Genomic DNA, 14,188 nt, shown 5'->3' with positions numbered 1-14,188 from the left:
CAGGTCTGCGACTGACAATATCATCTCCCTCGTCTCATCAATTGAGGAGTACCTTCATGCTGGGTACATCCCGACAGCCGTTTTCCTAGACATAGAGGCCGCCTTTGACTCTGTCTTTCACCATGCAATACTCGCCGCCTTTGCCAGTCTTGGCCTTTGAGGAAAGCTATACAAATGGATTGGGCATTATTTGAAAGAACGGCAAATTTTTATGACCACTCCAAACGGTCCAACGCGCTTTCACGCAGTAGAGAGGGGCGTACCACAGGGAGCGATGCTCAGCCCTCTCCTGTTCAATATTGCCCTTATACACATAAGAAGAAACCTTCCGCGAGGGGTCCGTATAACAATTTATGCTGATGATATCTGCATCTGGACCGCATCACGTTCGCGCTATATCACCCAGCAACGTCTACAGAGAGCGCTATTGCACATTTCGATGTACCTGGCTTCCAGAGGTCTTCGTCTCTCGCCAGAAAAGTGTTGCAATGGCGTTTACAAGAAAAACGATGACCCGATATCCGCTGCTCCTAGGCGGACGATCGCTACCATATGTACAATCTCAGCGATTCCTGGGTGTTGTAATCGACTTTAATCTGTCATGGAATCCTCAAATCAAAAAACTCCGCGAGAGGATCACTGCAGCATCGCAAGTGTTTAGGTTCATGGCGGGAACAAGGTGGGGTAGCAACTGCCGATCAATGCTTCTGCTTGAAAAAGCCTACGTTGAAGGAACCTTGCGCTACTGTCTACCAGTGTTTCAAAGATTATCTACATCAAGCAATAAGTCTCTCGTTGCCGCACGGAACAACTGCCTGCGAATATGCCTTGGCCTCCCAAAGGCTTCCTCTGCATCAGGAACAGTAGCGGAGGCAGGATGTCTCCCACTAGAGGTGATTGCCGCCCAGGAAACTATGCGTACCCATCTCCGCCATGTTCTTCAAGGGAAGAAGCACTTCCTGCACCGTGTCCACCTAACTCACAGCAACTCTAGCTTTGGCCAGGCAGTGCAGCTCCTGCCCATCCCTACTATTAATCAGCCACAGAAACTACTACCTCTGACCTTTCCTCCATGGACACTCTCTCCTCTAAAGGTGAAGAAGTTTGTTCCAGGTGTGAATGCAAAGAGCCGCATGCCACAGGCAGCTCTTCTGCAAACTACTCTCGCCTACTTATCGGAGGAATATAGGCAGCACACCCATATCTTCACCGATGGTTCAACTACTAAAGAAACCTCTTCATGTGGCCTTTATGTGCCCTCAATGGGCCATGCCCTTTCTTACCGGCTGCAGCGGAGGACATCCTCTACGACAGCTGAGCTTCACGGCATTAAGGAAGCTGTTTCTTACATCCTGCGCCGAACCGCCGACCGTTGGGTTATCTTCACCGATTCGAAAGCATCTCTTCAGATCCTGGCCAACCTGCTGAAGAAAACGAATCACCAGCCAGTTTCCCTGGACATCGGATATCTACATCATTTAGCTATTGCCGCAGGCCACTGCATAACATTTCAGTGGGTACCTGCTCACTGTGGCATTCAGGCTAATGAAAAAGCAGATGAAGCGGCCCGTAAGGGCCACCAACATCGGAGATACATTAGAACTTTTTTTTACGAAATCTGATGCGTCCCAGGTGGCCAAAAGTGTTGCTTCCGAAGAAATGTATCGGCTTTGGAGTTTGCCGACATATCAGTACCAATTTCTTCACTCAATCGACCCACATCTTAGATCAAGACTCTCACCCAGAATTCCTCGACATCTGGAAACACTTTATCATCGACTTCTTCTTAATGCTGCATATACAAACGGCTTACGATACCGTTTTAGACAAATGGACAGTCCGCACTGTGACAACTGTGCCGCGATAGAAACTGTGGAGCATATCTTGCTTGAGTGCCCTGCATATGCCAGCGAGCGTGCGTACTATGAACATTGCATGCAGAAGCTCTGCTCAGTGCCCCTTACAATGGACAAAGTTTTAGGTCCCTTAGCCTGCCTTAGGCAACAGAGACTTGCAATGACTTTTCTATTCACATATTTAAAAGACATTGGACATCTTGATAAGCTTTAAACTCACTTGCACGTCACCTTCATGCATTCTTCATGCAGTGAACTTCGTCAGCCCATTTGACGGACTATGCACTCCATCACTCCATAGGTTACGTCAATTCTCGCCATTGCATCCTTAGTACCCATTTCATGGCCGCATTTTATCTTCGTTTTTTTTACCTCTTCCACTCTGCTCTCCTTCTGTCTTTATCTCCCAAATTCCCCTCCCTATGCGCAGAGTAGCATGCCAGCGATTTTTAAGCGCCGGCTAAATTCTCTGCTCTTCATTAAAGAGTCTCTCTCTCTCTCTCTCCTCACTTATGACGAATTATAGTAGTATTTCAGACATGGACCAGCCGATCGCGGGATCATATCTCTGCCTTGACGAGAAAGGCAAAAACACCCTTATGCTGCGAAATATCAGTGGACGTTATACAGATACATGTGGGCGATATTATCAGGGTCTTCGATAACGCCGCCTCCGAAGTCCATGTGCATCAACGTGACGTAAACCCCTATATTGTACCCGTGACGTGTAGTGCGGGCGGGCCCCGTGCGATCGCCGCGGAGCATCGAATGTGACTTATCGTCTGCAAACGCTGGCTCTTGAGGGCAGTGCGCAGACGGCGGGATCCAAAACGAATAAATCACAGATACGTAGCGGTTGGGTTCCTAAACATATTAGCCGAAAATAGCCGCTGTATAGCGAGATTGGCGTGAACCGCGTTAATGTTTCCGCCATATGGCCAGGTAACCTCTTATGAGAGCACTTAATGTGAAATTTTTTGGCTTAAACATTTTTTGTACTTGTTTTCGCATGAATTGGGTTTTTATCCTTTGTACGAAACTTTGGTAACTAAACGCATTACTTGCAGGGTTCGGAGATTAGAATGATTGACAATCTCTTTCGCTAGTAGCTGCATAGCTAATTAGTTAGAATAGTCTAAGTTCACAGTGACCATGTAATGAGCGCGGTTAACGTCGCAAAGATAGCATTAAAGCTACAGGGATGAAGGCTGCTTTTGGTTGGCCATTTCATCGGTGGTGACGAAGCATACGGTTTAAGACGAGGGGCATACATAAACATCTAAGAGGAGACTGCGCACGGATGACTAATACAGAGATGGAGGGAACGGAGGATGTGTGCAGACAGCTCCAGGAAGAAAAAAATGGAAGGTGGTTCATATAATATGACCTCGCATAAAAAAAAAAAAACGGACTAGGCCCACGCAGGAAGAACGTCCTACTCGGCTGTTCACATAGCAGGAAGTGTACTAGGACGCGAACTTACTGTAGAAGAACTGCAGATTGGGCTAGTTGGTGTAGATTCATAGTGATGGTTCAACACCGCAAACACACACAGACCAAGAAGGAGACTTGTCTTGTCTCCTCCTAGGTCTGTGTGTGTTTGCGCTGTTGAACCATCATTATGAGTGAGCTTACTGGCATCTAAAAGCTTTTGTAAATACCTTCACGGCAAGGTTTTATAACCGTGCGAATGTTCACTGCCATTTCACGGTTTCATTCACACATCGAACACAGCCGTGAAACCTGCCGTAACAGGTCTCTGCAGTGGCTGCTGACTCAAGTGATTCCTTGAAGCATATCGCTATGCCTGGGGAGACGCCTGCTATATTTTCAATACCTTTCATATAACCAAAAAATGGCGAATCATTTCCTTTTTTTCCCTTATCTCTCGCGCTTCCCCAATCGCAATAACCGAATGAAACTTAAGAACAACGCGTGGTAGTGCCGTGAATCAGGATTTACCTCACGACAGTCGGTTGGCGGTCTAGATGCTCGTCGCTTCGTTGTTGTGTTACATCCGACAATAGATTTTTTTTTTCAATTTCCCGGCTAAGGATGCTCCCACGGAGTGCCAGGGGACTGACGCTATTAGCAGCTATTGCGCAGCCAGACAGGCATTATTCTAGACACTGACGCTCTCGGAGGACTCTCGACGAAGCGCATCACAGTACGAATCATCGGAGAACTATGCGTCCATACTGCTTCCATTGGAAACCGGATGATCTGACAGGAGCTCAAAGTACATTATAAGTTGTGTAGGAATAGCAAGAAGACTTGCTCACCCACATATATGATGACAACCAGCCCGGAGATGATTACCACCAGGGCCACGCAAATCCCGGCAGCCGTGAAGGCGGCGCGTAACAGCATTTCTCTGCAAAGATTGATATTTCGACCCATTGAGAACATTGGTGGCGACCGCTTGTGATGTCGCAGTACAGATGTCTGTGCACATGCACTGACAACTGTAAATTATTATAATTCAAATCCACTTTCGTGCTCGCGAAGAGATAAGGGAGAACTATTCAAGCACCTTAACCATAGGCTCAGGCAGCTTAGATTTGGTGCATAACCAAATGTATCACGCAAAACTCAAGAAGAGACAAGGATATAAAAATATGAAGGGCCTTTCATGTAGGAGAAATTTGTTTCCTACGTCACCACTCGAGGAGGATAAGGCTGTTTGAGGTAATGGTGAGATTTGTGGTAAGGGGGCCGCTATCATGCAATAAAGTTCATGTAACGCACTGGTCACATCCTTGTGCTACGTGTGTTACGCATCATATTTAGCTATCATCCTGTGACCAGTATAATTGGTTGAACAGGAAATTGTAGAACCTTGTCGCGTGATGATGGCGCAATCATGGTGTAATGATGGTCTAGGCGTAACAATCAGTGACAGCTTACAACGCACAAGGGTGCACGTCGCGTCCTTCTCTATTATTGTCTATCCTCATTTCTCGCACGTTACTTAAACACCTCTACCGATTAACAACGCCTAGCCTACAACGGTGGTGCTGCTCCAGTCGTGACTCACATATAAACTACAGTTGTTGCGTTTCTGACACTGCGTTAGGATTGGGTTCATTTTTTAAAGGTTGCACCCGGGGTTAACAAAGAAAACCGTTAGGAAGAAAAAGGAATCGTGTCTCGTACACATTGTAATAATACGAGGGGCCTGAGACCAGCAATGCTACCAAATTATGTGGACTGCTCTTCTTTATCTGCAGCAATTATACTAAGCGAGACAAAATTTTTTCTTGAATGATCATCAAAAAGAAAGCATTTTTTACGCTAGATTTCAGGGGCCTCTTCATGCGACGCTTTTTAACTGCAGCTTCACGTCTTTCTCTTAAGAGGTAAACCTATCCTTTCCAGGTATTTTAGAGCATGTTTCGTTGCACTTTTTCATCAACTAATAGAGATAGAGCTTACCTGTTTCTGTCATTTTTACCGTTGCATTATGCTCTTTCGACAGAAATAAAACTATATCACACAAACAAAAGACAAAGCTCTGACCTTTCCTCTCGAGGACGAAATTTAGCGACACTTTGGCTTTGTTTGTGTTTATAAAATGGAAACATGAGTTTAATTCCCTAATTTTGGTTCAGATCCATTTTCACATGATCATATAAAGTACACGCAAAGAATTGGTCACTTCCTCGTATCGTTTTGCAGATCATGATACCGTTGTAACAAAATCTTGCTTTGAGATACACGCCTTTAAATGAAAAAGGAACTTTATTGCGAAGTTTTTCGCTTCGACAACTTTCGCTGACCAGATTTTGCCATAAGCCCCACCATCGTAGCAACTATTCAGGTGATATTGCTCACCTAGTCAGGTGAGCAACTATTCAGGTGATAACAGTCGTTTATTTGTTTTTTTTTACTTGCTACACAGCCATAGGAGGAAACTTGATCCTAGTCAACAGTTCTCAGTAAGTGGAGAGTATAACGGCTTCAGGTTAGCCCAAAGGCCTCTAGACCCTTGGCTCTTGCTATGTTACCTGCTTTGAACGCTATGAAAGCATCCACTGTTGACATCTTTAGCGCCTCTGGTAGTAGGGTGGTGTTTTGTTTATACCATTCTCCCAAATGATTCCATTAAAAGACAAATCCTATAATGTGGCCAGGAGCTGCAAGATTGTTCCAAAATATGTTTCACTCCTACTAAATTAAGAAACATTTAGTTCCGGTCATGAAATTTTGTTTTAAACGGCTGGTCAGACATTTCCTCCACAAATAAAGGCCCGACTGTTCGCTTCCTCTTTGTTAAAGGAATTTTTTACAAGGAAATATGCGGCATAGGATGAAGAGCGATAGTGGAAAAGATGAAAGAATTGCTATCCTCTTAGAAATGAAACAGAAGTAAAAAAAATGATTTTTTTATTTCTTGCGTACCCTATTTTCTTAATTAACGTGACTATGAATGCAAATTTTTGTTCTTTTTTATATAATTGCTTAAGCAACCATCTACCGTTTAAAATTTTATTCGCCATTTACCTAATCAGTCAGTAGGTAGTGGTGCGAAGTCATTGGAGATCTCGTATATATTTATTTTATGACCATGATGCATTTCTTTAATAATTAGACGTGGACGGCATGTGAAATTAAAGCAAAGCGCCGCACGAGAAAAAGCAACAACTTTTATACGCCAAGAAAATTATAATAAGGGCCCGCTATGCAACCAGAGCAGGTCTTCTAGGGAAGAACACACAAAAAAACCTTCTAGGCAGCTTTGTGTGGAAACCTTAAACAATGGGCACCAATTAGCATGTTCTTGAAATATATAAAAATTGAAGTATTTATATCGTCATTGGCTCGGACACCATGTTTCAAAGGAAAGGAAAGAGAGCTGGGCGTTCTCCTTTGTAATTCGGTTACGAAGCGTCATAAGACACCATGATATTTTGTCGCTCATATATGATGGCGGCAAACATTTGGGGCAGAGGAAAGTTATATTCGCAATGGAGCAAAAGCGGCACGTTGCACATATTTGCACATATTTGCACATATTGCAGTCTTTGTCAGATAGGTAGATTTCACGCATATCATGTTCCTGCTGGTCTCTTAACCTCGTCAGACTATTCTATGAAGCAAACATTTAGATCCACAATGTGACAGATAAGCTTTTGTGAAAAGAATCGTGAGCGTTTTAATTTAATTGTATAGTCTGCGCTGTATCCCTGGTTCCTGAACCGCCTCAGCTTTCTATCCGAAACCGACGAATTGCTTTCACTTAAGTCGCGTCAGTAAGAGTGCCTGTTAAATGCACTGCTCGCAAACAACTGCCAGCTTGAAAAACCTTACCCTTCCGGTGGGTGCGCTGAAAAAGAAAAACGAAGAAAATGAAGCACGCGTCATTTCAGAATTCAATGTTAGGCACCGCCTTACGGGAGAGATGCAATATGCAAAAGAGACGACGCGTCGCGACAAGAACATGTCGAGAATCATAAATGCAAGCCTTTGTTTAGCAGTACTTCGATCCTGGCACATGCAAAAACTAAACTTAGGAGGAAAATAATAGAAGCCTTCCACATTACTAACACTGGTGACAAATGCATTAGCACTGCTTCTGTCGTACTACTGGACAAAGAGATAACATTCTTAGATGGCCACGTGTGAATTACTTTTCTTGTTTGCCTTACCTTAGTTTTCTTATTGGTTTTGTTGGCCTAGCTTTCGATTGGTGTCTCGTTAAATCAGCCTTTCTACACCGGTTTCACCAAGTTACTGGCCTTTCGGCTTATAGTTGTTTCTTACCTTTTGACACTGCTATTGCTACGATAAGCAAATTTTACGCATTGACCGCTTTATTGTTTTTTTGTTGTTATTCTTGTTATTTACTTTTAAACTGCTTTTGCTAAGAGATGTTTTTTGCTATGTTCATCGTTCACCTCATGCATCATCTTTCCTTTTGTCTGTGTCATGGTCTTTTTTGATTATTGTATTGAAGGTTATAAATTTTACACGTTTTGCTATATGGTGGCACACTTGGCAGAGGGATGCTGACGTGAAAAGCGTATATTTGCCTGTTAATCTTGTGATTGCCCAGCGCCCGTATAAATGTATCTGCCTTCCACGAAAATAAACTAGTTGGAAGTTGCGCTCTGCATATGTCGTGTGTGTTCCTTTGTTCTGTCCAGTCTTCTTCGCGCAAGCACGTAACCGTTCAAAAGAGACGGTGGGCTCAAACCAAGAATGAACGACCTGAAATTTTCAACCCTTATTATTTATTGACTCCTGTCAGGCTTAACTATACTTTCATTCTAACTTGCACATTAATATAGGAACCTCCGAAGATGATATGCCTTGCCTGTGGAGGTGATAATGGCAAACGTTCATTTCTATACAGGGTCACTGTTCAGGAGAAACGGGCATTGCGAGCACAGATGTGGCTGCATTAAAACAAGTTAGAGTGCAGACGGTTCATAACTTCCGGTCGACCAATTATATTGACAAAGAACTGACGGCACGGCTGAGCAAATTTAGCAAACAGCTTCGGCAGCCTCGACAACACTAAAAAGCGCGCATTCCTTTCTCGTAGTTTGACTGCCAACCCTGATATGAAGAACACACGAACGCTTTGCTTGAGGTGAACGAAGAAAACTCTCCAAATGAAGCACGTCATCCCACGCCCGAGTGTATCCATTTTTGTAGCGTCAGGAGGACTGGAACATTATGAAAATTGCAGACTTCAAACCTACTCTAAGCTAAATGAAAAACTTTTTAAAAATGAAAAAGCTTTCTAAAGAAGCCAGAAATCAACGGAAGGAGTTTACTGAGATCGAAATATTTTGCGAAAAACTTTTACTGGATGTATTCCGCTTTGCGTCTGTCACTTGCGTGAAATACCACACGTCTGCATTACGTCTCTTTCGTCAATTAATTTCAATCCGCCGTTTCGCCGCTTTTGAATAAGTAATATCTGCGAAGAAAGTGCCTTTTGTGCGCGGCAATTACCGTGCGCTTTCTTGTTTTCATCCGGCGCTAGCTCAGTGAAAAGTTTTAGCCTTGGAACTAGACCAATCAGAGGGCAGAAAACAGTTATCCTTTTCTGAGAAACCACATAAATTTGGTTCTCCTTTCACAGACCGGCTGGCAGGATGACGCTTCAGGCGGGAAGGCTTTTACAGCTTCGTGCTTTTCTATTCTAACCTTTTTTTCGTAAAAGAAGCAGTGCAATAGTACCGCAACCGACCCTTTTGTACTCTTAGGCAAAGCGTATTGACAACACCAAAACCGGAGCAGGGCAGGTGGGAGGGGGTCGGTTAGTATTTGCGAAATTTCACATGTGCAACGAACATTGTTCCGGAATATTCGATTTTAACTCTGTTGCCACAAGACAAACTAAAAACAGACGAGCTTATTTTCACGACCAGAGCCGCACAGCACCGGCGGAATAGACAGTGTCAGCCTAGATCTGCACTTCTCCACATATTACGTCAAGTCTTTCTCAGCTTTGATACATGTCAGCATGCTGAATCTCTTAATTTTGTGAGATTATGATGGGCTCTCATGAAGATCACGTGCAAAATTCTAAAGCAGTCTCCTGTCGGAACAACCGAATTCAACCCTTATAAAATGGTCTATAGACAGTCTATAGACTTATTGACTCTATTGACTTCCTGTAGATATTGCTTTTTGTCTATTCATAGTCTATAGACAAAAGTCTACTAAAAGTGTATGGTTATAAATCTATAGATTGTCTATAGAGTGTCTATGGCATTTGTATTGCCTATAAACTTTTGTCTATAGACAGCCTATAGACTTTATAGACAGAAGTCTGTAGACACACTATAGACTGTCTAAAACTTTTTGTATGGGAAGGGCTATAACTGCAATGCTGTTAAAACTAAAGTATTTGAAGTACTGTGCTTGCTGAATCCATTTCAGACCAGCGGCATGCTTTTTAGCGTGAGGCGAGTTTTTCGGGTCGTCTAACAAACATAGAATAACGACCGGAACAAGCAAGAGCTGTATTAGGTTTCACGGCCATTCCTGTACCAACTTTCTGGCTTTCGTGAGGTCAATGGTGCGAAAGCTCTACTGATGAGTAAAAGCATTCATAGGCGGTAAGGCGAAGGCGGCAAGCCAAGGATGGTTGCCCTCTTAGGGCTTTCCCGTCAAAAACTCTGAACCAATTTGATTTTCAAAAAAGTAGCTAGAGAGGAAGGCGTACTCTTTCCATGCATGTTATGAAATGAATGTGCTCACTAATGAGTACAGTGAGGGGCTTTTGATTTCGTGCTTTCTATGCTCATTTTATTCTTTTGAATAGATCCTACCCAAAAATTTGGGACAAAAGCATTTTTGGATGGGAAACAGTTTATGCACGCATTTCTTTAATATAATGTGTGATTTCACTATAACATTCAAATATCCGCAGATCATCCGATGGCAGTCTTGAATTTTTTCTATTGACGTTTTTGCTGTTGTCAAAAGCGTTCTAAATTGGTTTTCTAAGGCAGTCTTAACTGTTCGATGCGACGATAGAAACAATTTAAAAGATTTTGCTACATATCAGCAGAATGAACAAATACCTTCAATATTTCCATAACAGTGTCTTACAATTTTTACAATTTTTGTACGAGAATCTTGGAAATACATATCTGATGCTGCTTACCTAAATTCTCGTCCAATCACGCGTACTCTGAGAAAAGAAAGCACTTACCACGGCCGTCTTCTGTGAGGGCTTTGCCTGCATTAACGAAACGGACAATCTTGCGAAATTCGTACGAAACGTACATTCATGAAGACAGTAAATAAAAGAATTGAGCCTGTGGCTCACGAGGAGCTTAGCCCTTCTTACTGCAAATGGTGTCAATCAGTGACCGGCTTTAATGTGAACGCTTTTTTAATGCTTAATTGTAATGTGGCCGTTTTAGGTGCAGGAGGATGGCAACACGAGAAGAAAAATACTTGGAAACTGACTTCCTACTGAAATACGAAACCTTGTATGAACAAAGAACAAAGATAGCAATGAATAAACTCAGCCATGCGGAAGTGGTAAGGGTATTTTTTTGGTAGCCTCTAAAAACATCTGCCCTATGTGCCAATTTTGAATATGTCAAGCGCGACCAGAACTAGAACAGCACAGGGCGATTCGCTGAATTGTCTTAGCATTTGTCTTCATAATAGGCAATTAACACAATTAAGCCCTCACTACCGGCTACAACAGAACCGTTTAGCTTTGGTTCAATATATGGAAGTTAGTCTTCGGAAAGCAGACATCAACTCTTCTGTAATGGCTCGCTCATAAACATGTGCAGCCATGAACCATATGAGTGGAACGAAAGCTTTCATATAAATTTGATAGCTTTATAGTTATTTTTGCATTAAATTTGAGAAAGAAGTTGGACGTTATGCGTCAAAGAAAAACTAGTTACAAAGCAGAAAAAACATGGCTTGTCACGCATAATAGTAGAGTAATCAATACATGAATGCTGAAGATTTATTGCATCTGATATTGCTCACGACTGTACTCGATTGCTCTTGTAGTCACTGAAAGGTTTTAGTTAAAGTAACTATCAGGAAATCAGACCGACTATTACACCGTTGGTTGCTTTGAAGGTCGTGTGCTGTTTTTACAAAGATGGTTGCTATGCTGATTCTGTGCTATTGGTGGCTTTGACTAAAGCGTTAAGTCGAAATTCAACCCCCGCGGCCGGGATCGAATCCGTGTCTTTCGCGTTAGCAGCTGAACACCATAACCACTGTGCAACAGCGGTGGAATTTCGATGGAGTCGAAAATCTAGAGGCCCGCCTGCTGTGCGATGTCTATCCCAAGTGGTGGAAATTTCTGGAGCCCTTCACACGGCGTCTCTCATAGCCTAGGTCACTTTCGGACGTTAAACCCCCTTAAACAAACCAAACCAAATGAAAGCAAAGCGTTAACTCGATTATTTCTCAAAGTGCACAGCGAAAACAGTGTTAACAAGGACAGCTATCTATTTATGGACAGCTTACCTATTGTTTCTTCCAGAGGCTGTAGCGCTGACAGGGATAAAAGAAAATGTTTTTTTTTGTTGGCGCACTGTATCCTAACCGAGAGGACATGAAGCGAACTCGCGGAGCATTACCTGGCTGAAACGCAGCGGATTGCACTCCGGGTTGAGCCAGCGGATGATCGGGGTTCACTGAAGCAAAAATGTAAAAAATGTTACCCTGTTCATCAGACGTATTGTCATCCATGCATAAAGCACTTTTATTCATTACATTTTAAAGTATGGCAGCAGAAAGAAGGCCCATAATTCCGGCTGCCGATTTGTCAGCTCATAAATGTCTGCGCTATTTGATGCCATGCTCAAAGCGCCTTTTGGGTCGTACAGTTCACAACACAGTTCAGAGCGTTCTTCACAAAGACAGCCTTCAATCTGTGGACTCCTCAGTGGTAGCTGGTGCGAGTAGTTGTAGGAAAAATAACCTAAAAAGAACTTGTACGCAAATACCTGTTTAGATCAAAGTTCTTTCTACAGGGTTGGTGTCAAAGAAATCACCGTGTTCACTAGAACGAAGTTACACCTCTTAAGTATCCATGTGCAATATTATGAGGCTACTATTTGCCATAGCCACCAAGGTATATCATGATTTCCACACAGCGCCCGATACGTATGCGTCGTAGGTATTTTAATAGCCAGACCTAAGTTGAAACTTGAATGGAAACAAGAGCCCTTCCCCACTGCCTTCAAATAGTTTATTGCTGTTTTTTTTCAGTCCAGCCCCTACGCGGCATTTGACCGACTTCGGAGGCTAGAATAGCGGACATGGCGCAATAAAAGTAAAAGTACACACATACAAAGAGCTGCACCAAGTGAGATGTTAAAGAGTAGCTTGGCAGCAGCTATTTTCATTTGGGCATACTGGGGCACAGCGGCTCTGTAATAAAATGAAGCTCAGCCATACGAGCAGGGAAGAATAATCTCACTATGTGCGTTTTACCATTCCAGCGTCCAGCAACATCGCAAACGCACCATTTTGGTCTTGCAATAACATTGCTCACTACAATGCGCAGACCGGCATTGACGAGGCACCAACGTTGAGACTCAATTGTTATGTCGCACGTCGTTCAGTGAAGAACTTTGTTATAACGCTGTTCAAGTATTAGTTAAAAAATTCTTTTAAGCCCATGTGCTCACTAACACAAAGTTGGCATGACAACGACAAAAAACACAGAATATTCAGGTGCAGAATAGCTTACTCATTGCAAGGAAAGTAGCCAGGGCCTAGAATATCGCTAAACACGGAAGGAAACCTCTTCTTCTTCTTAGAAGCAAGTGTCCGCAAGCGATGCCATGGGCTAGCCACGAGCGAAGCCGCAATATTCGATTCTACAAAAAGCGCTATTTAAGATACCAGAATGAGATGCCAAATAATGACCAATAACACGAAATACCCAGATAAGCGAATGCGAAATGGCTCGCGTAATAAACTCATTCTTCTTTGAAGTACCAGCTTTTTTAAATCGAGATAACTGGCGAAGTAACAAAAAGAAAACACTGGTTTGCTGTTGTTTTCAAGCAGAATGTACACATCAGTCACGTTTATGCCCTGTGAACACCATAAGTAATTTTTTGTAGCATAAGCCCCCGCAAAAATTCGGAAGTGACAAAAAGAACTTTGCTATTTTTTGCACATTGTGACCATGGGCGCGTCGAAAGGACTACGTTAATATACATATATTGTAGCGGCGTTGGAGTTATTTGGGCTACATCCAACGGACATCGTGCACATTTTTTAAATCAGATAAATGGTTTAAAACGCTTTATTCTTGCCGGTACAGGCAACTCACTTTTAATGAGGAGCTTAACCCATTAGGGACCAAGAAAAATCTAGCAGAGGGATTTTCTTCATTTTTAGCACATAATACTCTCATATAAAGAAAAAGAGATTGCTGAAATTTCGTCACGATTGCTTTATTCCTTCCAGAGGTTACACAGGTGTACTTTTTATAGTACACTGGGTCTTCCCCATAGCTCATGTGGCTACTTCACTGCATTCCTATTGGTGGCGTGAATTTTGTTATTATGTCTGCGATTTTTACGCAGGGTGATATAACACTTCTTGCAGGCCCTCATGAATATTTTCTGGTTATACTGGCACCGCAGTTATCCTACTTTGCACGGAAAGCATTCTCCTTTTCAAAGAAGCATCAGATACTATTGAGCCAGAGTGTCTGCGAACCGCTGGTTACTGCATGTCAAGATGTAGATAATAAGGAGTAACGTTCTTACCAAAGCAAAAATAGTCAGCAGGCTCGTCTCTAGCAATTTGGTATATTGTTCAGGCTTTCACAATTGTAAAGTTGAGCTTTGGTGTCAACAACCACTATC

General features: G+C 42.8%; 1 protein-coding gene across 1 annotated transcript in view; it reads right to left on the bottom strand.

Annotated features, from left to right (window-relative positions):
- LOC149346629 (uncharacterized) overlaps window positions 1-14,188 on the bottom strand; it is a 72,900-nt gene that overhangs the window by 23,609 nt on the left and 35,103 nt on the right. Inside the window, exon 2 of the mRNA XM_089541402.1 lies at window positions 4,139-4,230. Coding sequence (XP_089397528.1) covers window positions 4,139-4,226 — 88 coding nt within the window. The 5' untranslated portion in view covers window positions 4,227-4,230. The remainder of the gene's footprint in view (window positions 1-4,138; window positions 4,231-14,188) is intronic.

Source organism: Amblyomma mixtum, chromosome 4, assembly GCF_055824585.1.
Source record: "Amblyomma mixtum isolate Tamu chromosome 4, ASM5582458v1, whole genome shotgun sequence".
In the NCBI taxonomy this organism is placed as follows: domain Eukaryota; kingdom Metazoa; phylum Arthropoda; class Arachnida; order Ixodida; family Ixodidae; genus Amblyomma; species Amblyomma mixtum.
This window is presented reverse-complemented; position numbering and strand designations above follow the sequence as displayed.